Here is a 25535-nt window from a genome sequence, read left to right on the forward strand (position 1 = left end):
GTTGAACTTTAATTTATTATGAAAGTTGAATTATTGTGAGTATATCTGATTGGAGTAGGAGTTGATTAACAGGTGAACTATTAAGGAGTTGTGGATTAATTGATCAGAAGGATACTATTTAATTGAGTTGATTAATGTTTACTGTTAACCTGGCTACAAGAAAATGTTTGATTGAATAAATGTACTTTCCTTACAAGTTTGAGAAACGAACTCTTAAAGATTTTGTTAGCCAGTTCATTGACTGGTAGTTTGTTGTTCCATTATACAGACTGTTTAGGAGTAGAGTGAGACGGATTGTGTGAGGTGAATACTACGCCCTGTCGAAGCCCATGTAAAAACATGAAGAGACACCATGTTATAATATATAAGAATATGTATTAGAATTGGATAATTGTTGGTGAAATGATTGATTTGATATCACGATAATTACACATTTAAACGTTAGTAGCATAACAAGTCTCCAACTAAATATTGTATTCAGTTTTAAATGTTATTGCAAGTTTTCTTATATATGATATGTCAATAAACAATGTTATATTCTACATTCATGTGTGTGTGTGTCTGTTATTCCGAAAGTCAGCCAGTCCAGTGGAAGAATACCTAATATAATTGGGGTCCCCGTGAGTCTGGGATTTTCTGAGATCAATCAAGTCAGGTGTTAAAGTGGGAGGGGTTTATAAGGGGATATATAAATATAAAAAATAAATTAATACAAAAAAGAAGATACAAGTGAAATAACACACATTTACCACCCCCCACACTCTCTCTTGCAAAATTCCACTAAATCACTAAATCATAGCACATTATGTGCTCTTCTTGTTGCTTGGTTACACTAAACGTGGAACTTCATCACTTCTGTATCGTAATCCCAAGTCTCTTCGTAGATAACACAGTTGGTATGATCACCGTCCTCCCCACACTGAGTAAAAAAGACCCGAGTTCGAATCCCGTTAATGAGGAGAGAAATTTCTATGGGTATTTTTCCCAACGTGGCTGAGTTATTCGGTCTCAGGCGAGGATGGCATGGATTTTTCTCACTGAAACTCGGGTTTTTCGTCGAGCAGACAGCAAATTGACCACAGAACACACGCAATTAATTCCTCCTCCTCCCCCCCCCTAGTCTATAAACTATTCCTGGGTTTCTGTTCCATAAGCGCAATCATTTAGTAGCATTAAACTTCAGCAGCATTTTTCAGATCATATTTTCAGTCGGTTCAAATCCTTTTGAAATAGTATAGCCAGGTTCTGATAGCTTACCATTTTCCCAACATTTAAGACTTCGGTAGACTTTGACAGTTTATTCCAATATTATTTTAGGAAGATAAGAAATAAGAGAGGTCTGAACACTAATCCCTAGGGTATCCCAATTGTTACTCCAGTCCACTCGGTAGAATACCCAATTATAACCACCCTTTGTCTACAGTCCTTCAAACAACCCCAACCACTGATGAATGTCTTCCTTGTTATTCCGATCTGCTCAATTTATACAATAATCTCTAATGGGGGACTGTATCAACAGCATATCTAAAATTCAGATATTCAAAGTTATTTCTACATGTTTACAAATATTTATTTGGTGGCTGATCGAGAAGGCAGAGACGACTTAAACCTCTTAGTCCGCAAAGTCAAGGCAGTAGATCATTTCAGATATTTGGGATCTATTATTCATAAGTCGGGAATATGTGAGCAGAATGTAGATGATTGTATTACCAAGGCCTGCACTGTTATTCAGAAACCGAATGGTGTGTTGTGGAGTCAAGACATTCGACATGAAACCAAGATGATATTCACAATGATAGTGGAGATTGTTTTGTCGTATAGTGGTGTGTAAGGATGGGCATTGAGTGCAAGGTAGAAGAGGCGTGTAAGAGCTGTGGAGATACACTGCTCGACAAAATTAATAGAACACATAGAAAACGTGATGTAACTCGGCAGTTTGCGATGAAATGGGAAAAAATTTGGTATGGCATACCACAGACTAACGATGACAGGAAGAGACAGCGAGAAACTTCGGACATGTATAAGGGACATTTATAGGGGTTGTATAAGAATTACCAAAAGGGTCATATTACAGAAGTTGACATAAGATGCCCGAAAATATGGTCACATGACATTAGTACATCAGTCACATGACATAAGTACATCGATATCCATCTGAAGAACGGCTTAGAAGGTACTGAAAAGCTTGGCAACTAGACATCTTGGTGGGCGACGGAGATGTTGACTGTGGTATATAAGGCCTGAGGGGATCGATAAAATGAAAGAGGAAGGCATATATTCACTGACAAAAAAGACCAGAAACAGGAGCCCACAAATATAAAAATCTTTTAGAGTAACGAAAGGCCGGATATCATGAAGTTTAACTTAGTACATAGTCTTGCAGATCACTGAAACCAATAGTAAGCTGTGAAGGGATCGCATTAAGCTTTTAGCATTCGTTGTAATATTTAAACTGAAATTAATTTACTAAGAGGAGCAAATCTCCACCTTTTCCATTCTCTTTGTGCAGAGATAGAATATGCATCTGAATATGCAAAGTTAAGTTATTCTAAATATTCATTAACCTGTAAAGAGGCTAATAGAGCTCAATATTTGACAGAAATTAATTTTCGTAATATAAGAAGTAATGTTTGAATTATGTGAGCATGTGTGAAGTACATAAAATTATTGAAGTGCTCACACGTAATTTGATTGTTGGAAAAGGAATAGTTTGTAAATAGTGTCAACTCTTCCTATAGAGCTGCTTTGAATCCCTGCAATCTGTGTAATCAAGAGCAACTTGATTACACAGATTTTGGTCACATGGGATTCGCCAATTTGGTGGCACAGGATTTGTAGATTTGGTTAGATAGGATTCGACAATTTGGGTCCACAGAATTCATGACACATATACCCACCACTTCGTGGTTGTAGAAACTCTATTTGCAGTTCTTCAAATTTGAGAATTATATTATAAAAATGCTGCCATGATTTATGTTTCTGTTCGAGTGCAACTTGAAAGTGTTTTATTAATTATTCAAATCTGCTTGTTAAATGCATTGTTTATGATATCAATGTTATATGTGAAACTTGGGGTTTCTTTGTAAAAATCAACAATATTCCATATAGCTAAATATAGTGAATAATGTGTATTCAACAGGGATGACTATAACCATAAATTAGTTATGCAAAGTTGTCTTTGGTGTTAGTGACATACGAAATAGAATCAGAGACTAATTAGGCAGTGTTAAAATGGCTTATTGTATGAGAAAAAGCAATAAAATGATGTTAACAAAAAGAGGACGAGTTCTTCATTCCTAGCATATCTATCTAGAAATATGGCCCTAATGGCAGCAGTGAATACTTACACAGTACTGTAAATTGCTCGAAAAGCAATAGTTACATAATATTCCCATTCATTCCTCCAATCAACGCACAGCAAGAAACATAATATATGTATCAACTACAATATACGGTATATGGATAAGCTATGTGATATTCTTGAAAAAAAACAGAAAGAAAAAAAATAATAATTTCCGGATTTCTATTAGTCCGATTTCAATGAACTTCGGCACTGCTCAACAAATCTTCCAGACACATCCAAACAAAAAATTATAAACAGACGAATACAAACAATTTATCTCCTATCTTGAATTTATCAATTTCATACCAAAACTTTACACTGTAACACAAGATGTTTTATTAATGAACGTTCCTGTTCATAAAATTTTCTATTTCGATCCCTGAAATGGCGAAAAAATGCGAAATATTATAGGCCCTTTTATTTATTTTTTTCTCAGAGCCAAAAAAACGAACCTATCATACAGGAAGCAATCCTTGCACATAGCACGTCATAAATGCCTAATTTAAGACGTGCTTTCGGTCCTAATGCAAAACTGAAAAGTCCATGAAAAAACAAAGATGACAAGGTTGGTTGGAGAAAAATAGAAATTTCAGAGACGATGGGCCACTTCTCCAAAGAGAGAGAGAGAGAGAGAGAGAGAGAGAGAGAGAGTTTTTTGGTAAAGTGGATCTGCCTTGATCATAACGAGGAAAATTTGAGATATGAGGTTATTTTTGATTTCAAGTTTTGTACGCACGTGGACTTTTGTTTGCGGTCCGCTGACAGTTCTCACCAGTGCGAGGTGAAAACATCTCGACAGGAAAAAAGAAAACCAGGTCAAAACGTCTGCTTATTGTCTCGGAAGCATCGCTCCGTCAGCGTTGTGCTTAAAATACTTTAAGACGATGTATATTTAAAAATAAGGGACCCCAAATAAGGGAAATTGGGGAAGGGGAGTAGTTTATTCTGATGTTTCCTTTATCCTCAGTTTCTTAACGTCTTTTGATTATGGAAAAACGCATCTTCAAGGCCTTTTTATAAGCCACCACCCCCAACATACACTACGCAATTTTACGCATATGCTTAAAATGCCCATCTATTCTTCATGTTGCTTCAAACGAAAAAATCCTGTTGTCTTTAAACGTATATTTTCATGACTATATCTTATCAATTGACACTTTTAAATAATCATTCAAATTTTAAAATACTGTTTATTTCGTTTCATTCGTATAAAATGTAGAGTCCAATTGATAATGGAATTGTGATCAACAAAATTAAAAAAGATCGATTCACAGCAGAATCTGACTACTAGTTGCAACACTTCCCACCCCCTAAAAAAAGAGAGAGGATCCTTCTGTTCTTAGGAATCCCTTCCTTCTACTACGAAGGTTAAGAAACCTAATTTATATAATATTTTCATTTCTTTACAATAAATCCGACCCTCTACCAATTAAGGACTCCCGACCTACCAAAGGGTCGCCATCCCTACTTTGAAAACCACTTTCCTAAGGGTTTAAAACTATGCATCAACACTTTTAAAACTTTAAAGTAAAAGTCGAATCAGCTGTAGCATTTTTAAGGGCGAGGTAAAAACGCATGCGCTCTCAGATAGGCTTAACATACACTTAGGGAACACGAAGAAAAAATATTTTTAAAATAACAATTAATCTTTTTCTCCTACCTCTCGTTTTTTCCTGCGGAATACTCCACTGCCACAACACTTTGACATCTTAGACAAGTCTTTCTCGGTTCTTGTCTGTAACTAACCGTTGAAGTACCTACCACCTTGGCAACAAACCCCGATTGCAGAGAAGATGTAGCTGAATGTAGACTGCACGTGGCCTTCTCTCCACCCTCTCCTTCGGTGGTCACCGATAAGGTCAGCCAACGGAGAGAGTAGAGTAGCGTCTGCGGGCCCCTGTGCCAGGCGCGCGCTAACGAAATCTTATACGTTTCACAGCCAGCTATTCACAAGACATCTTGTCAGCAAAAAAATAAAAAAAGAAAAGAAAAAAAAGCACAGTGGAACTTTTGTGTTTTCATAGACAGTAACTAGCTTCGGGGGTAGCAGAACGGGCAGAGCACCTCCCTCAAAGTAAAGTTTACGAATAACGCCACCAAGTGGAAATAGTAAAACAACTATATTAATATATCGTAAGCCGTTTATAGAATACAACAAGCGACCTTGACTAATGGGCAAGTAGAGGGTGAACTACGTCATGCTTGATCGCAGGCCTCGCGGGGGGTTCTTCAAGTGTGCATATAGCAGCTCACGGCACGGATACTCCGACGAAGAACGCGCACTGCGATACAAGGTAATCAACACTGCCTGTTTGAGGCGGGTATTCTAGTTTACTCTGTGATAATTTACTTTTTTTTGTTTATATTTATAACGGAACTTATCCCCTGTGGTGTTTACCACGCAGTACTTGCGAAGGCGGTGATTATTCACTTAGTAGGACGTCAACTCCTCCACTATCCTCTCATGCACTCCAGATTAAAGAAGACGCTGCAAAAAGAACAACAGGATGCTTGAAGACACGTCACTTGTCTTCATATGTCACTGTGACACACCGGAAGTGAGACACTGCCTTTCTTTTTCTCACGTGTACCACCTTTTTTACTTTTAATTCCCTTCCCTTAACCCTCCCTTTCCAGTCCTTCTTTATTTTGGTCTAAAGAGAGGTTTAAGTATTTTGGGATATCAACCGCTCGTCGAATAATTCCTTTTTTAAGTATCGTGACCTCACTACACCAAATAGAAACAGCTCGCATTAATAGAAACAGTTGTAAAAAAAAAATCTTTACATAAGTAACTGTACATAGTTGTTAAGATGTTCGCTTTTTCAAAGTGGCACCCTTCCAAGTTTATCTTCAGTTACACGAATTTAGTTTCGGAAATTACACTCCATAATATAAAATCTTACAAAACAGGCAGTACACTTTACACAGATTTTAATGAAATACTGTAATTAAAACTCGCTTTAAAATAATATAATAAAAAGCAAATAAAATTTAATGAACTAAAATAATATAACGGAATAAATAATAAAGTCCGTTTTGCCCTCACAGGTAGTTGAGTCTGACAGTTTGAATAAATTCAAAGGTCAACGGATAGTTCGCTGTGTGAGGAGGGGAGTATATATTCTGTATTTTCTTATCTAGGTTTTTTTTTTTTTTTTTTTGCCAGTGCAGCAAAAGCCTGTGCCTTCCTTGCACTATATGGCAATTGCTATTACTATTACTATTGCAGTAGTGCTGTTGTTCCCATTTCTGTTCAAAAGTAAGAGTTTTCTGGTCCCATATCCACTGCTTTCTCAATAACAAACTGTGTACTTAAAAAATACCTACAAGTAGAGATACCTCTGACTTCAATGAACTTAGAAGCCGGCAATAAAACAAGCAACCACACACCATGTTTAGTTAATAAAGGGCAGGGTGTTCCGACAGAGGAAATTAAATAAATAAATAAATGGAGTTTACTTGAAAAATATTTAAAAATTAATTTTTAGGAGTCAAAAATACTTTTAAATAATTAAATAACTCATTAATTATCTATTCAAATTATAATTTAATTCGAAAAGTAAGATTTCTAAACGGATGTCTTTTCTCTTAGCGTCCCGATACTTTAGGAAACATGATGTATATTCATCTGCTGATGTGTCATGAATATTGGGAAAAAAAAAAAAAAAAAAAAAAAACATATTTTGGTGTGTATACGATTTACTAAACATTTCTGGGGGTTTCCTGCAATTTATGAAATTAGCATTAGTAGTGGCAAATGATGCAAGAACGCAAGCTTATACAGCATCAGCCTAAAAAAAAACACTCCAACTCCCACTTCACCTATTTATTCCTTCCAATAGTTTGTCTAGTTCTTTCTTGAATTTATTTTAAGCTATCAACACAACGGATGGAAGTTTGTTCCAACAATCAACCACCCGTTGACTAAAGGCAAACTTCCACACATCTATTCTACAGTCGTCCTTCCTCAATTTGAATTTGCACCCCCAGATTGTGTAGTCTTAGCAAGAGAAAGAATGCCATCAGCATTGAGCTTGCTCGATCCATTCAAAGCCTTAAACACCTCAATCAGATCGCCTCGCAGGTGCCTAGTCTCCAGCCGCTTAAATTTGCAGAACTGAAACCTTTTCTTGGTAAGAGCATCCCTTTGTACCCGCTCACCAATCTCGTTGCTCTTTTCTGTACTCGTTCCAGCAGTTCACCATCCTTCTAAAATGAGGTCTCCAGACCTGTATGCAGTACTAAATGTGTGACCTGACCATTGCCTTATACAAATGGATAATCACCTCCTTATCCCTGCTAATAAAATTCCTGTATATCATTGATAAAACCCAAAAGCTGCCTTGGCAGCTTGTCTGAATTGCTCAGAGAACTTCATATCCGACTGCACAATTACCTCAGGTCTTTTTCATTTTCCACTACTCTGAGAGTCACACAATTGGTACGTTACTCTGGGATTACACGAATGATTGCACGTAATCTGTATACATATTTGCATTTGTCAACGTTAAACTTCAGTTGCCATTTCTCAGCCCATCTGCCAAACTTTGCTTGATCTTGTTACAGTAATATACCGCCATTCCTGTCATTAACCACCCTGCCAACATTCGTATAACGTGCAAACTTAGACATTAAGCCTGGTATGCCTTCATCAATATCATTGATACATATAGAAACCAACAACGGACCCTACACCGAACCCTATGAATATCTAAGTTAAAATTGAAAGAAAAAAAAAAAAAAGATTGTAAAGTTGATTTCTTAAGTTTAATTGCTGTAAAAGACGATACAAGTTTTCTTAGCTTACTGGTGCACGTGCTTTCGAATAAAGAAACAGAACGAATGATTGCACGTAATCTGTATACATATTCAACGTCACGTTTAGGCTAACTGCCGCAATACCAAATCGACTTTCGCAACGGTACACTGAAGCTAAATTTCCATGACAGTATCCTTATCCCTATTTAATATCATACACTGGTACAAACGGAAAAATTCCAAAAAAATAGGATTTTAATTGCGCCATTGTGAAGACACTCGAAGGATATTTTTCTGTTGTATAAGCAACAGGTTCTATCACAATTTGACAAGCTATAATAAACAGGAAATCGAGCATCTCTTAGCCGACCGGGCTAGCCGGGTGGGTAAAGTACCTGCCTAGCAATCCAAAGGTCGCGGGTTCGAATCCCGCCTCGGGCTTGGATCAAAGTACTGCAAAAACCTTGGGAGGTGCATTATGGTCGCAGAAGCCGATGCGCCAACAACTACAAAAAAAAAAAAAAAAGATCATCTCTTATGCCGCCACCTGGCGTTGAGTAAACCTATTGCACGAATCATAACAGTTTTGCAAAATAAATAAATACAAAGCGGAAATTATTTTCAATATTATAAGACTAAAATAAAAGTCTGAGATGAATCTGAGTATATAAAATACAATTCTTATGACAAAAAAAGAAATCAAGTTTTAAAATTAAAATTTTTAATTCCATAAAATTTCTGGAGTGTTACAATATTTGCTTTAATTTCATAAATACAAAATGATCAAAACAGGAGGGAGATAAACAAAACCACATACTTTGATTGTGTCTTCAAACGTAGTCCAAGTCCTAAAATATTTGTAGAAATAATCGTCTCGACTGAGTTCACAGGATTTCCGCAAGCGAGGACACCTCCCATAATTACTGTTCAGCATGCAATCTCAAGTACCAATCGACACACTAAGTACTCAAGGTCGCAAATTACAACACAATTAGCGGTCATAATTAGCTCACTCTTTTAACCAACAGAGCTTGGATATACCGACACAGCAAAGCACTACTGGAAACTGCATTGTGTTTATTTTTGTAACCTCAGTCACTTGTTGGAGCAAGAGGAAGTTCGGTTTTTTTAAACTGGAAGCTGCCCGAGAGTATTTTGTTACAACCGAGTCTGAATCATTGAAAGGAAGTAGGAACCACTTTGCCAATGCCAAATGTATTCGTTGCACGGTTCCAACGAAACCGGTGTGTTTTCTAGGAAATATGCAATCTTATATCAGTGCCCAAAAGTTAACAAAGAAATTACACTTATATTGGTTTATTTACTTGTAATTGTTATTCTATTTTCTAAGAGTCTAACTTTCTTTCAGATAAACCGACCGACCGTGAGGTAAAAGACCAAGGCAATGCAGAAAATCAGCGTTGACTATACCTAGTCTCCTTCTCTATAAGTTATTATAAAGCACTGACTGCAAACAAAAGCATTATAGGTCTTCCCAACAAATGGACATGGTTCACTGATTTTTATTGTGCCAAACCAGTAGCCCTCCCTCAGGGGGTGGGCCGTCCCGAGGGTGAAAGGGGTGCACTGCACTGCACCCGGGCGCCAACGTTCAGGGGGCGCCTGAAAACCTGAAATTTACATATACATATGAAGAAAATTTTAAACGGGGGCCGCCAGATTGCGATTGGCACTCGGGCGCCACATACCCTTGGAACGCCCTTGCGGCTTCCCTTCTGTGGTGCGTATACCATTAACTTATGGTATGTGACCGTTATATGAATAAATATCCATATAAATCAAAAAATTCCCAAATCCTGAAGAGTTCAGGATGATTGAGCAAAAGAATATAACACACATTGCTCGACAAAATTAACAGAACACATAGAAAACGTGGTGTAACTCGTGCAGGTATAAGGGACGTTTATAGGAGTTGCATAACAATTAGCAAAAAAAAAAGGTCGCATTACAGAAGTCGACACAAGATGCTCGACAATATGGTCACATTACATCAGTATGCCTATGATCCCTCCACCAGCTAAACAGGCCTGACATTGGGGAACAATGCTCGATATAAGGGTGTCTATAAGATTCCTGTGCAATAAATCCGATTCGCCCACCAATGCATATCTTAGCTCATCAACAACAACAACAACAATTATATTTTAGGGTCACTCAGAATTTCTCCCATATATCTTTATATGTATTGTGTCTGTAAATTGCGTGTGTTCTCTGGTCGAACTGCCTGTTTTGTTGGATGAAATAACTTCAGTTTCTAGGGGGGGGGGGATGGGGGGAACCTTGCTATCTACGCCTGAGATCGACTAACTCAACCACGGAGTGAAAAAATCACATTAAAGTTCCTCGCATCATCGACGGGATTCGAACCCGGGCCTTTTCCCACTCATAAAAAAAAATCAAATTATTATATTAGAGTTTCCCGTAAATGATTACATAAACCCGTATTTGTGTCTATAAATTTCGTGTGTTCTCTGGTCGAATTGCCTGTTTTGTTAGACGAAAAAAACCCCAGTTTTTTGGGGAGGGGAACCTTGCCTGGGACCGACTAACTCAGCCACGGAGTGAAAAAAGCCCATTAAAGTTCCTTGAGTCATCGACGGGATTCGAACCCGGGCCGTTTTCACCCGGTGTGGGGAGACGGTTACGATACCACTGTGCTACCGCGCAGACACACCATAAGGCCGAGATGACACTGTGCGTGACACATTAATCCAACGTGCCACTTCCGCCGGCGACTGCCCTGCTTCGAGTCGTCCAATGGCCCGTCATCTTAAAGTATCATCTAAACGACGATGACCTGCCATCCTGAGTACTGGAGATGTGGCCATCCCACTGAGCAAGCCAAAAAACGGGAATAAAGTAATGTTGTCGCAACTCGTGTTTCTATAGCCATGAATAATTTGCATAATGTGCGGCTCTCTAACGTGGTAGATCGATTTCTATTGGTTACTCGGAATTTGCAGAACAAAAATAAAAACATTTTTGTTCTGTTAATTTTGTCGATCAGTATAGTACAAAAGCAATTGCCTTTGTGGGTAGAACAGTTGGTAGGATCACCGTCCTCTCCACACCGGGTGGAAGAGACCTGAATTTGAGTCTCGTCGATGACGGGAAGAATTTTTATGGGTCTTTTTCAAAACGTGGCTGAGTTAGTCGGTCTCAGGTGAGAGCGGAACTAGAAAAATATATTATAATCCTTTTCCTCTTTTCTCATTTATTAAAACATCAGAGCATTTTGTGTTTGTGAGTGCTTGTAACCTAACTTTTGGATATCAATGTACATCATTACGGACGTAAATCTGTGTGGTTACTGATCCGACCCCCAAATAATATATATATATATTTTTTTTTTTTTTTTTTTTTCTTCTTGTTCTGTGACCCATTGTGTGCACGGAAATCATTGAATAGACAGGACCCACGGTTGGTAAATTATCAATTTAAGGTAGCCTGTCTGCTTCCTGCGTGAACCAAGCAAACGAGCAAACGGAAGTTTGGGACTAATGAGGTTAAAGATATTTCCATAATTAATTAAAACACGCAGTGATTGTTGTTCTGCACTGTATGACAACTAGAATCGAGTTAGTTGCCCTCAGCAGTTATCGAGGTGGTGAGAATCAGAATGGAAACACTGGCTCCACGCATATGATCAGAAACATACAGGACATTACTTTTAAAATCACGTATAGAAAAAAATACACCAGATGTCGCTAACAGAAGGCATTTTAGAATTGCTAGTTCATGTAAACAATATGAGAAAAGACAGTTTCATAGTTATCTAAAATAAATAGAGGCCGCAAAAATATTAGCAACACAATTCAATTTCGACTTTAGCCAATGATGGTCATAATTGACTTCTAGACCAAAGGATTTATTGTTGGTGTAAAAGAAGATCGCGCGACATTAAGATTCAACAGCCGTCACTCCATCTGTAAACCATTCATCCAAAAATGTGAAATAAAAATACTGTATTTCAGTGGTGCTTGAGTCTACGTGAATACATCAAACAGCACAAGATGAGAAACAGGTCCGTGGTCTGACGAATCCCGTATCACCTTTTGTACAGATGGCAGGCCAAACGTACAGAAGTACTGTAACTGCACAAAGTAATAGATCCATCACGTCAACCCTACTGTACAAACTGCAGAGGAGGAATAATTGTTTAGGGAATATTCTCGTGGCATGCAATGGATTTACTGATATATCTGAAAGGATAACAAAATGGTACGGCATATTTTATGAAAATTATGAGATGACATACACCCGAAATAGTTTTTATCCGGGGGGGAAGCCAATTCCAAGATGATTATGAGACAATCCATTCAGCTCCATCTGTTCATCAGTAGTTCGAAAAATATGAAGTGAATTAGTAATATATTAGTATTAGAGTAGCTGTAGTTTTAGTACTATATTAATTTTAGAATACATTTTAAATTTTTATATGTACAGTGCTTTCTTGACTGACGTCCACATGCACTTAAATCATTCTCCATCTGCCAGAAAACAAATAAACAAAAAATAAATAAATAAATAAAATAAATAAAAAATCCCAATCGTTCATCACTAAAAATGACCATCCAGTATGGGGTTGACAATTTGGTAACGTTACCAAAATATCAACCCGACTACTGTGTGTCCTCGTGGGTAGAACAGTTGGTAGAATCGCCGTCCTCCCCACACCGGGCGGAAAAGACCTGAGTTTGAGTCCCGTCGATGACGTGAGGAATTTTTATGGGCCTTTTTCACAATGTGGCTGAGTTCAGTAGTGGCTTTGAGTCTCAGGCGAGAGTAGCGTGGTTTTTCTCCTGGAAACTCGGGTTTTTCGTCCAACAAAGAGAAAATCAACAACAGAATACACGCAATTTTCAGACAGTATACATGGAGCAATATGGCCTTAATTGCTGATGCTCTTAAACCCTACTACTACACCAACAACTGACTACGGTGGCAGGTAATTCATTCCAGTGATCCACAACACGCTACCCAAGACGTAGGAGAGACGAAAACCAGCAATGATTTTTTCGTCTCTCCTACCAGTTAAACTATACTTTCCTCATTCATTTTATCGATACATTTCAGGGGCTTATATCTTGTTCAGGTCTCCCGTGAGGTGTCCAGATGCTAAACATTGTAGTACACACCTTCTAAGCCTTTCCTCTTTTTTAGGAAACTACCAGATCCAATACAATGTTCCAAGTAGATTTCACCACTGTTTTATATAGCGAAAAATTAACTTACTTCTTTCTTCTTACTTGCAAAGGTCCAACAAACCATTGATAGGGCATCATTCTAACACCACCACGATAATTCAGTCATCCTTCAAGAAACTAGAATTATACAAAATTATGAAGAATTTTTGCAGCAATGACCAAATTCCACTGGATAAAAACTACACTTCAGCCACTAAGTTGAATCAAAGCCACGTGGAATGAAAGCTGTATTTCGACAACAGTCCTACAAAAACAAACAGGGGTTCGTTTTGTAATATTTTGGCCGGTGGCAAAAATTGAACTTCGTCATGTGTATACAATTCTGTTTCCCCAGTAATAAGAGTAGTAGGATTTTAGCAGCATGAGCAACTAAGGCTATTGCTCGGTGTATATTGTCCATAAATTGCGTGTGTTCTGTAGTCTATTTTCTGTTTGCTGAACGATTAACCAGAGTTTCCAGAAGAAAAAACCACGATACCCTCGCCTGAGACCGACTAACTCAGTCATGATAAAGGCTCATAAAAATTCCTCCCGTCATCGACGGGACTCGAACTCAGATCTTCTCCACCCAGTCTCTGTTTCCCTAAACGAAAACTATTTATGTTTAAAGAGTACATTTTCTGAAAACATATTATCAGAAAACGAAGACAAGGAACGTAATTAACCCAAAAAGCAAAAAATAGTTCACTGACCTATAATTGCCTTATTTAGGAAGATTGCAAATTTTGTGGGCTGCTTATTACAGGTTTCGAGATAGACCACAACAACAACATTAAGCCAAGTGCGTGTACTACTTCCAAGGTCCCGTATGTCATCACCAACTCAGTGTTCAAGATGATATAGCGAGTAAACATCTCTTTAAATATAATTACTCCGTTAGCTTCGGTGACCTCTGGTCAAGGAACGCCTAGTAAAGGATAAAACGTCACTGAAGTAGAAGTAAAGCACACACACACTCACTTGGTTACTTTCTCCACCCCTGAAATAATAGACGAGTCGTGTAAACAAACGCCGTAAGTGATTGATATACAGACTTTGATCTTAGACAGGATGGGTACCGACAGCTGTGTTTCACAAGGGAGTGTAGTGGGAGGCTACGCTGAGCAAATGAGATGTCTACGATGAATTGAGTCATAGGTCAGGAGAACAGTAACAATGGATTGTAGGCGTACACACACCCATTCACTTGAACAGTCAAGGTCACCATGGCAATCACAGCACGGCACAGTATAGATTTTCAGTATAAGCGTAAAATGTTTTTAGGACCTATTAGAGACTGCAATTATGGCCGACTGGTGTTCGCAGACTAAAGCAATTAAGTCGAAATGTCCCCGAGCCTCCATGCCATCTAAGGAACCCCAAAAATGTGTCGTCGACTTGCGTCTCCTTCATTCATTGCTGTTTGAACTGCGGCTAACGTAGACAGACGTCTCTGGTTACATAACGGAAGGCTGGCGTTGATGAAGATGGAGATTACATTGTAACAAAGCGGAATATGCCAAAGGATGCAAGGTTAGGGTCTCATGAATACTGGATGCGATGGGCGATGTGAATACGTTAGTCAGACATAATCATATCAACATTTGAATGGGTAAAACGTCATTGGTCACAGATGGATCACGTTCTTCGCGTGTGTGGCCTGATCAGCTTTGATCTCAGAAGTTCTCTATCTTTCTCTCTCTTAAGAAAGGCCACCAAGTTTGTTAGAACGTGCAGTGACCGAAAAATTACGCTAAACAGCTACTTCGTGGAGATATATTCCTAGCAAAATATTTTGCTTAGTTGCATCGTAATCCTTAAAACTTTGAATCTATCTCAACACAGCAAGAAGTAATATTTCATATGATTTCGGCATTCATGTATCAAATTCAGTTTTATAAATAAATAAAGATTTTATGCGATTGCAGTTGATATTTCAAGTATTTCTTTACTATGGCCAAAATACTTCTTTAGCTCTAGTGTACTATGAACTATAACTCTTCCAAGAAATAAAGGTTTCTGGGTCAAATGAAACATTCTTCTGCTTTTGCTTTGTTTTAATGGATGAATGGCTGCCATGACAACAGGAAAACATAACAAAATAAAGACAAAAAATGCGTAAAAACGAAGAGATGCGTTGGGAAAAAGACCATATGTGGTCACTAAACAAACTGCCCGCCCTACTATCTTCCCACAACTTGGCAAACTGGTAACGGAGGACGTTTTTGTATTTGGATAATGTAAAAGTTCCACACTGCCGAACATACACACCTCCAATAATGGAGGTAGAGAGAGAGAGAGAGAGAGAGAGAGAGAGAGAGAGAGAGAGAGAGAGGAGGAGGAGGAAGAGAAGGGGGATGAAAGAAAGATGAAAATGTTTGGACAGAGAGAGAGGAGGGCGAAGGAGGAAGAAAAGAAGGATGAAAGAAAGATTAAAAAAATTTGGAGAGAGAAAGGGAGAATGAAGTCCATGAAAGAATGATAAAGATAAACAAAGAAAAGTGAGGAGAGAAAAAGAGAGACAGAACAAGGAAAGAAGCATGAGCAAGTGAGGAAGATAGAAAGAGAAAGCAAAGGCAACAGAAAAAAAGAAACACAGAAAAGAGAGGAAGAAAATATACAGAAAGAACGATGAGAAGCGGGGAGGAGAGAGAGAGACAGACAGACAGAAAGACGAAGAAAAGGAAGAAATAGGACGATAGAGGAAAAAGACGGAAGGAGCGTTAGAAAAGAAAAAAATAATGAAAGAAAAAAGAAATAAAGCGGAAAGGTAGGGGATAGAACAGAAAGAAATACGAAGATAGAGAAAAATATGAAAAGTGTGTTAGAAAGAAAGAGAGAGAAAAGACAAAATAAGAGATAGGGAAAAAGGATAGGGTGGTAGAAAAAATAACAAAACGAGAGAGAGAGAGAGAGAGAGAGAGAGAGAGAGAAAAGGAACATATAGGATGATAGAGAAAAAAGGTTTTAGAAACAAAGAAAGAAAGAGAAAAACGACAAAATGTACTATAAATAAAAAAAAGAAAGAAAGCTAAGAGGAGAGAGAGAGAGAACAAAGAAAGAGGTCCGAGAAAAAGAGAGGGCAAGAGAAAAAAAAAAGACAAAGAGGGGAAGATAAACAGAGAAAGAACAATGAAAGGAGGGAAGAAGAGGGATAGAGAAAGTGAAAGATATAGTATTATAAAGAAAAAAACGGAAAGAATGTTGGAAGAAAGAAGAAAAGAGAGAGACTGCGAGAGAAAGAGGAAGACAAGATAGAAATGGGCGAATCCTCCTATTTGGATTTTCTTACGTTTCCTTCTCCCGCATACATAACGCAATGTTCCAGAAAATAAATGTTAGTGAAGAACAGGGTGAAAGGTTTCACCAGGACAATTAAAGACATGGAGACGAGGTACCAAGGGAGGTGGAATATCAACATGATGGCTAATTATTGCTGGATGCTGAAGGGGGACTGTAAAGTAGAAGGATCTGCAAGAAAATCAAAGAAACGAAAATTTGACCCATCGTAGATCAGTTTTTAAATTAAAATGAGAGGTGAGTGTTTAGTGGACTTTTTACCACACTGCCCTTTTTAATAGTGTTTTCAACATGTATTTAAATATAAAAGTATGGTAAAAGTAGCATTTTGTTATAATTTCAGTGCACAAATTTTGCCAAAATTAATAAAAATTTGTGAAAAATCTTTCGGGATTTTTGAATAAACCTGACGTTGATGGAAACAAAAGGAAGTCATTTTTGAAATAAGCATTAGAAAATGATTCGGAAACACCCTTTTCGGAGAAAACATCAGTGAATTATTTTTAAAATGCACAGTAATGTTATTTCGGCATACAATGGAAATTGTTAACGGAGACGAGGTACCTCGTCTCCGTTAACAATTTAGTTAACAATAACTTAGAGACTTGCGTGAAGACATTTTACTCTTTTCAGCACAAGTTTAACACGATAACCTCAAAAATAAACTGAGCTCACACTAAAAAACACTGCGGCATGGAGCTCTCATGGTCAAGAAACAAATGATTGAAAGAAGTGTTGCCAACATGTGAAGACTCAGTTTACAAATTCCTGCATTTGCTCCTAACTTAATACATACAAAAATACAACTCATGACATCAACTTAAGGGATTTGTGAAAAAACGGTATGTAATATAATAACATTTCTTAAATCAGCATAAAAAAACTGAGTTGAAAACATCTATTAGTTTGCAAACATCAAAAACCATGCAGAGTGGTGTAATCTGTGGCATGGGTCTCAAAAACACTACTACGAATGGCATCAGGAGACGATTTCATTTAATTATCCCAACTGCCCTGCCACGAAAGCATTGAAATGGCTCGAAGGGTTGCGATCAAGGGACCCGGATACCAACTGCTGAGTTTCTTTAATTGGCAGCATCATCTCCAAGTGTTGTAAATCTCGTATGATTTCACCTATTCCTCCCTCCTTGCTTCCCACTTTTCCCTGCATCGTCTGGTCCCACTTGAATTCATATTCATTTTTCATCTGTTTTTGTCTACATGCCATAAAAGAAAAAAGAAAAAAAGAAAAGAAAGAAAAAAACCAATTGCATCTCGTTACGAAATCTTCAAGCATAAAACTACAAAAGCTGGTTGCCATGGATACTATTGTCAACACAGAATAGTCTTTCAAAACCAAGATTTGTTTCCGGTATTCCTTCTGTCACCTCTAGATGGCAGGTGTGAGCAACCTCTCCCTCTCTTAAATGAAACCTATTGCATCATACTTTTAGATATTTTAAAGAGTTAATTATTCAATTATTCTTAAAATAACTAAATAGTTAATTTGATATGTATATGTTTATTTATTTTTTTTTAATAATAGCAGGGTATCGAACTTGAATTTTTAATCCAATGGTAAATATTACATGATTCGAAATTTTACCTATAAATTTATATTTAAGTTATTCTTTTGTTTTAGCGATACCGTTATTATGATACGATATGATTATGTGATTATGTTGTTGTATATAAACTTCGACTTTGATCTAGCAATTAGCTACACGAATGTCAAAGGAATTTACAGTAAAATTACTAGAAATTTAAAATAAAATTACTGGAAATTTACAATAAAATGTTTGTTGGATTCACAATGCCCAGCTCTGAAAAAGTATAGTACTGATGAGAAGATAATTTTTATAAAAGCAATCAAAATTACCCAGAAAAAGACGGACAAAAGCATTTCTGTGCATGTATCATAAAATGAAATCATTTGGTCCGGCTACACAGACAACCGCAGTTGTTCATTGGCGAACCAACACGTTCCTCCCATTTATTTCTGAAATGAGTTGACAATGATTCCAAATTTTAAGATAGAGGATATACTAGAAATAGCAACTCTGTTACGGGTTTGAACCCCGGTCACTTAAGGAACGTGTACTTATGCACCCGTGCCTTGACACGTGTACTTATGCACCCGTGACGGGGTTCAAACCCGTGACTGCTAAATACGGTGCTGTTTCTTGTATTCTGTCTATCTTGTGAACTCCTCTGATCGTTTGGTCGTCCCGGAGTATAAACAGAAAATTTATTTATTTATTTATTTATCTGGAAGTGTATGATTCAGCATAAACTTGGATGATAGAGTCAGAACTAAAATATGATGTTACAAAAAGATAGGGAATGTATGAAAATTATTTCTCATTATTTCCGATCCAGATTAAATGAAAAGAATTTAGCGATGCAACAACCTAATGGATGAATAAAAACGTCCACAAAGGAGAAACATGACACGAAAGTTCAGGGGAACCAAGTCAACACCAAGAAGGCATCGACCTTGTGGAAATTCCCACACACATGAACATTTCTATCATGGCGAAAGAACCATGGATGCCCCTCTGATCTTATTGGGTAATAATAAATACTAATAATATTAATATAAACAATGGGGGGGGCTGAGCCCCCTGCTCGCCAACCCCCACGCATGCTTTTCTACGTAAAATTTAGAGGTATGACGGAATAACTCAAATCTTTTCAAGTAAAAGCACACCTGTCGAAACGCACTGATCGATATCTAATCAGAAAATGACCTATGTAATTATTTACCTGTGCATTTGTAATTACGTAATTTCCCCGCCCACTTATACCACGTGACCAGCATCCCTCTTCTCCCATTGGCTACCCCACCCCCCACCATTCTCAAAGTCGAATAAATATCACTATGTAATTATTTACCTGCGTTTACATAGGTCATTTAGGAAAAGGCCTTTTGCTTCGGGTTCCATAATGCATGAGAAATATTTTTGCATCCGAAAGAGCAGGACTAAAATATTTAACTAAAATACTGTATTTACAAACTATACAAATATTTACAAAATACCAAACTATTTACACATCTACAAACTATATCGGGACGATGGGACCCTTCATCAGCTGACATTAATATTTATTTATTCCGTAAGTAAAGGAAAGGTTACATCCACCCCTAGACAGCAAACGTTTGCTAGGAGGGTAAACATAACTATAACAGATTAACAATATATACATTACTATAAAGGATAAGGATCACATTAATTATAGCAGGCTAAGACAATGTTCAAGGTAAATGTTCTAAATGAATTCGGCATCCCTCAAAGCACGGTGCGGGAGAGTCGGCAAGTTGCAGAAGGCTGTCTGGAACAGGAGGGGAGTTCAGTTTGTCCTCAAACAAGAAGTCTACGGGGAGCAGAGGAGACTTTAAACATCTAAAATTGCAACACTGCATAGGTAGGTATCTGCAAAGACTTTGGATCTGTAGATCTACAAAAAACGTTACAATGGAACATCAAATGATGCCAGGCGTGGTCATGTTTTAGACAGTGAACCACGTGCATGAGGTTAGTGAATGTTATAGAGGCAGTTGTCTTGCAATGCTTCCCACGTACGCGCTCTACATTGTCAACAGCAAGTGCCTGATTCCTTCCATTTAGCGTTCATCAACCTCGTGCACGTGCTTCACTGTATAATACATGACCACGCCCGGCATAATTTGATGTTCCATTGTAACGTTTTTTGTATATTAATGCAAGCTGATGAAGGGACCCCATCGTCCCGATGTAGCAGATGTATGACTATAAATAGTTTAGTATTTTGTAAATATTTTAGTTTTTTGTAAATATTTGTATAGTTTTGTATTGTATATGTTATTATTTGTATAATAATAACATTATACAGTACAAATAACATACTAACATTATAACGCACTAATCGAAATCTAATCAGGAAATGACCCATGTAATTATTTACCTCGAATTTGTAGTGACGTAATTGCCCCGCCCTGTTCTCCCATTGGCTCGAATAAATATCACCAGGAGGTAAACTGTAATGTATAGAGAGATAATATTGGGTTAGCCATATTATGGTTAACATAAAATCACTTAACTAAAATTCCAAAGTGAGGCGAAAATCAAAATATCCAATTATAAAATATTTGAAGTAGACGTAAAGCAAACTCAAAATGCAGAAAATTGAAAATTTGTTGCAATTTGTAAGACTATCTACATTTACGCGGTAGCACAGTAGTATCGTCACCGTCTTCCCCATGCCGCGTGGAAAAGGCCCGGGTTCGAATCCCGTTGATGAGGCGAGGAAATTTAATGAGCTTTTTTCACTCCGTGGCTGAGTTAGTCGGTCTCAGGCATAGATAGCAAGGTTCCCCCCCCCCAGAAAATTGGGGTTTTTTCGTCCAGCAAATCGACCAGAGAACACACACAATTTACAGATTAATACATAAACGGGTATATGTAATCATTTCTTTTTAATCGAGAGGTTATAATCAACGATCATAACCTCTCGATTTTTTTGATTATAGCTAATCAATTATATATCATTCGAATTATATAATCGAATTAGTGATCTCAATTAGTGATCATTCGATTATGCCAATCACTAGGTATAAATGAAGAAATAGAGCTGGTTGTTTTGACACGATCGGGCAATATAAGCAAGTGGCCGGGAAGGCACACGTGTCATATCAAAAGCAGCTGATTATTCCGTTATACAACTCGACGGTGAAACCACATTTGGAATAATGTACGTATTTTGTGTCGGTGTTGTCATTGCCTGACGTATTACCCAGTGCAACACATAATGGATAATTGGATGCATGTTATTCTTAAGGAATTATGAGGCCATAAATTTCTGTAGCTATAAGTTAAAATAATCATCGAATGATGAATGGTAGTACTATGATTACCAAACAGATATGAGAGGGGTGATAGATATTACATTCAAAATGAGTTTTCAAAGAAACAGAACAGCTCTAAACACATAAGTTCGTATGAAGACCACGCCCAAAGGAAACCTCATTAAATACAGCAACCCGAAAGAGAAAGAATAAAAAGGGGTCATCGACATTCCCTAAGTTTTTTTTTTTTTTTTTTTCTTTTATGCGTGGTAGGAGAGATTATTAAAGTATTAATGGAGCCTCAGTCGTTATGAGAAGGTAATTATCGTACGTAGAGCATAGTCAGCTCAGTCCGTAGAGAGACGTGGGCTGCAGTGGGAGGGCCCTGGACGTTCTCTATTGCATGATATAGAAATGAACGCTGAAGGAAGAGAGAAAGAAGAAAATTATGAAGTGCGTGCATTTTTAACCATGATTGAAACGAGGGCTACGTCATTTCCGGTTTGTCACGTCCGCTAGATTATGAATGATGGTGGCCCACGCAGAGAAAAGCGTGTCTGATGCCGTATCACTCCTGCCCCAAGCAAAAGGTGATTCAACCCCTGACGCTAAATTCGGTACAGAACGTTGCGAATCCAAATATAGCCCTGCATATGGGCTTTAGAGACATCAAGACACCCTCGGAGGGAAGAGCGAGAGAGACATTTCTGAACACTTTCCTTTCTATATATTAAAAGCAGTGCATTGCCTTTTACTCTACGCTTTGTTATGTCAGAGAGGACCATTTTTTGATGGTCGAATTTGCACATTTGTTTCTAAGCTTGTTAGATGATTTTGCCTATTAGCAACTTCACGGAAAAGATTATTACATACAGAAGTGCCTGTCCCTTCCTCACTATTATGTTGCTCTGGATGTGTTTGATCTGGATAAAAACCGACTTATTCGATGGCTGTCGAGGTCACTATTAATCCAACTCTAACTAAAAGACCAGTGCTTTGTATCAATGCTAGCAGCCAACATTTTGAGCATTAACTATATCAACTTTGGATTATTATAAAATTTTAATAATTTTTTTATCACGCTGTCTAATTCTATTATGTATTATACTAAATTGTTTACACATTAAAAATAGAGCCACTTGACTGGGACCCCCCCCCCCTGATTGTGCTTGAAAGCACTGTTATTCAGATGGGCTGTATTGCCATAATTACATTAAAAAGGTAATAAAACTATTTGTATTCAAAAAACCACAAAAGCTTTCGTTCATAATAGTATTGATCCCAAAGACACTGCAATCGCATCGAATGTGCTTCGGTACTCATTAGGCGTATTATTGCCATTGTAACAGATGTCCCCTCCAGTGATTAAAATAGTATGTTATCTATTCCATCGAATGATGAATTGAATATTATATTCAATTAAATAATTGAATATAATATTCAATTAAACATGTTTCCTCAATGACAAAATTCTGTGTTCGAAATTCTCAGACCCTCTACAAGTCATATTTATCAAAGAAACGTATGATGCCTAAATTTTCTTTTACGAAATAAGAAACATAAGTGATTAGTTTTGACCTGTTCCTGAAGTGACGTAAGAATTACGGAAGATCACCTGTCCCGAAGTTCATTACCTATGGGTGACGTCAACACAGGTAACTTCGAGCAGTCAGGAACTCAAGATCAATGTGATTTGAAGCGTGCTACACTTGGTTTTTATGCGGAAAATACTTGCATAGCAAATACTGGTGTCACGATGTCTCTACACACTTCCCGACTTTGATATAAATAGCTGCGCCTACCCGGAAACAGATTTCCGAGAAGGATCAAGGGGTAGGGATAAGCGGAATTGCGTTCAGTTCCCCTTAAGGAAAAAAAAAAGGGGGGGGGGTAGGGCATCCCATTCCCCTTTTTTCTTAGGTGGAAACAGAAGAACAAAAAAATAGGCTGATGTCATATGATACCCCGGGAAACTTTTTACTCATATAGTTCTTCATAGGATTCGTTTTGGCGACACAACGAAAAAAGGAGAAGGGGTGTGGAAACGGTGACATGTCACGTGATACTGTTTATGTTTTCCGTCCGGACGAATCACACTGTTTTCACTTACCTGTCGCCCCAAACGACTTTCGCAGACAGCTATAAGCCTTGGCAGTGAACACTAGAGTGGGAAGATGGGAGCAAAGAGCCTTTCAGATGAGTCTGGGAGCCGGGATGTGGGCCATGCCAACATCCTTGAGAACGGGGAGAGAGTTGTCAGAGATGCTTGAAAGAGAACACTGAGAGATAGGTAGTTAGAGGGTGTGTGTGTGTGCGCGCGCTTTGAGAGGAACACAAGGCCAAGCAAGGAGTGTATGATTTATGCAGCCAGGTTTCCCGGTTACTATATGTGGATATTATCAAACGATAAATACTGAAGTGCCTCAGTAAATCCGTATTTGGCACTGTTCTATTTGGAGACAGCTCTGCAACACTTATACAAAATAACAGGGTACTTCAGTAATTAAAACAAGTTATTTATTACATCACTTTATAGTTATCGGAATATACTTCAACATGCAGTCATTATTATATTGCATGGTGAGACATTATTATTAGTAAGTAAAATAGCTGTCCATAATTGCAATCAGAGCCAACTTAGATTATAGGGAATGATAAAATAAAAAGTATATTTTTGTAATCTTATATGTTAACATTAATTGAAAACCTCGAAACTAATCAAGCAAAGTATAATAAAATTATGAAATTAGCAAAAGAATACAAAAATGTGTACTCTTCTCATACTTTAGATCTGCAGCAAGTCATAATTAAAAAAGGGTTTAAAAATTTTTACACAAATAATTAAAGTTTTGAATGAAAAAAAGCTTAATTTACACAGTACAACTTGTTTTATTTATTTACTTTTTTTCTAAAGAAAAAAAGTAAATAAATAAAATTGAGAAAAAAAATTACAATAAATTTGGATTAAGCAGATGTCGGGATTAAAGAGAGTCGGATTAGCGAGATTCTTGTATAATAAATGCGTACAATTTCAATAATGTTCTTGTTTATACACGACCGGTGTATAAACCGACCGGTCAGTGGAGTTTATAATAATAATAATAATAATAAGATTCTTTATTAACATAAATTGCATACAATAGTGATTCCTTACACAGAAAGCCAGAGGAATCTTACAATTCGTTGTTTATACAAGTGATTTTGTTTTATAATAGAAAAAAATGAAATAAAATAATAATAACTAAATAATAATTAATAGATAAAAACAAAGATGATAATCAAAATGTAAAAATGAAGTAGTAATTACAGCGAAAAAGAACTACAAGTTGAGCAGAACATGAAATGATATCGGCTAACTAAGATAAATCAATCAATACAAATTTTTAATCTTATTTAGCAGTCACGAGCTTGAACCCCAATCCATTCAAAGAGCGTCTGCTACTACACTCGGCTACGTCATCAAATGTGCATAACTGTTGGTACATTATAACAATTAAAGTGAATATCGTTTGTGGCGGTACATCGCAACAATTAAGAGTCCAACAGAGTGAAATCAAAAACTGCGCGCGACTGTGGTACCTATCATGCAAGTCGTCGTGCGTGTAATGGTTGTTGCTATGGTAACATTCAAACAATTAAGTAGTTTCAACAGAAACACCATTACACTTTTTTCTTTCTTGTTTCCTTTTCTGAAGAACAGCTTTACTGATTGTCAGCCCAATCTAACCTGCTAGGTTAGATTTGGCTAAAATAATCAAATCAAAGAAAATTTGGGCCAGACGCAAATTTTCTTTGATTTATATTGGATGAGGAGGAGGAGACAGATTTAAGTGATGTCAAATAATGAGTAAATATCTAGTGAAGGAATTAAAATGAACACAAAACTCAATGACAGGTCACCAGATGACCTCCCATTAAGATTTGTATATAATCTGCAAGTATGGACGACTTCCAAATCCCAATCATTTAAAATGAATGATAATTTTTCTTAACTTGTCAGTCAACACTTTCTTGTTCTTCCTTCGCACACCAGCCAAGAACAGAGATAGGATAACGACCCCTATTATTTTGAGGATGTAGTTTTTTACAGGGTCGTTGC

At 37.3% G+C, this 25535-nt stretch overlaps 1 protein-coding gene across 14 annotated transcripts in view; it reads right to left on the reverse strand.

Moving 5' to 3' along the window:
- Window positions 1-25535, reverse strand: part of LOC150083714 (uncharacterized) — a 448219-nt gene that overhangs the window by 383931 nt on the left and 38753 nt on the right. For 3 of the 14 annotated variants that reach the window (XM_090378158.1, XM_090378157.1, XM_090378156.1), the window contains exon 1: window positions 8922-9053. The exons of 2 other annotated variants lie outside the window; for them this stretch is intronic. In XM_090378158.1, coding sequence (XP_090234284.1) covers window positions 8922-9038 — 117 coding nt within the window. In that variant the 5' untranslated portion in view covers window positions 9039-9053. Of the gene's footprint in view, window positions 1-5003; window positions 5428-8921; window positions 9079-14024; window positions 14150-23546; window positions 23615-25535 lie in introns of those variants that run through there. 9 more of the 14 variants (XM_090378150.1, XM_090378146.1, XM_090378149.1 and 6 more) reach the window with 7 other exon arrangements.

This window comes from Mastigoproctus giganteus, chromosome 7, assembly GCF_048544385.1.
Source record: "Mastigoproctus giganteus isolate SK-2022 chromosome 7, ASM4854438v1, whole genome shotgun sequence".
NCBI classification, from domain to species: Eukaryota; Metazoa; Arthropoda; class Arachnida; order Uropygi; family Thelyphonidae; genus Mastigoproctus; species Mastigoproctus giganteus.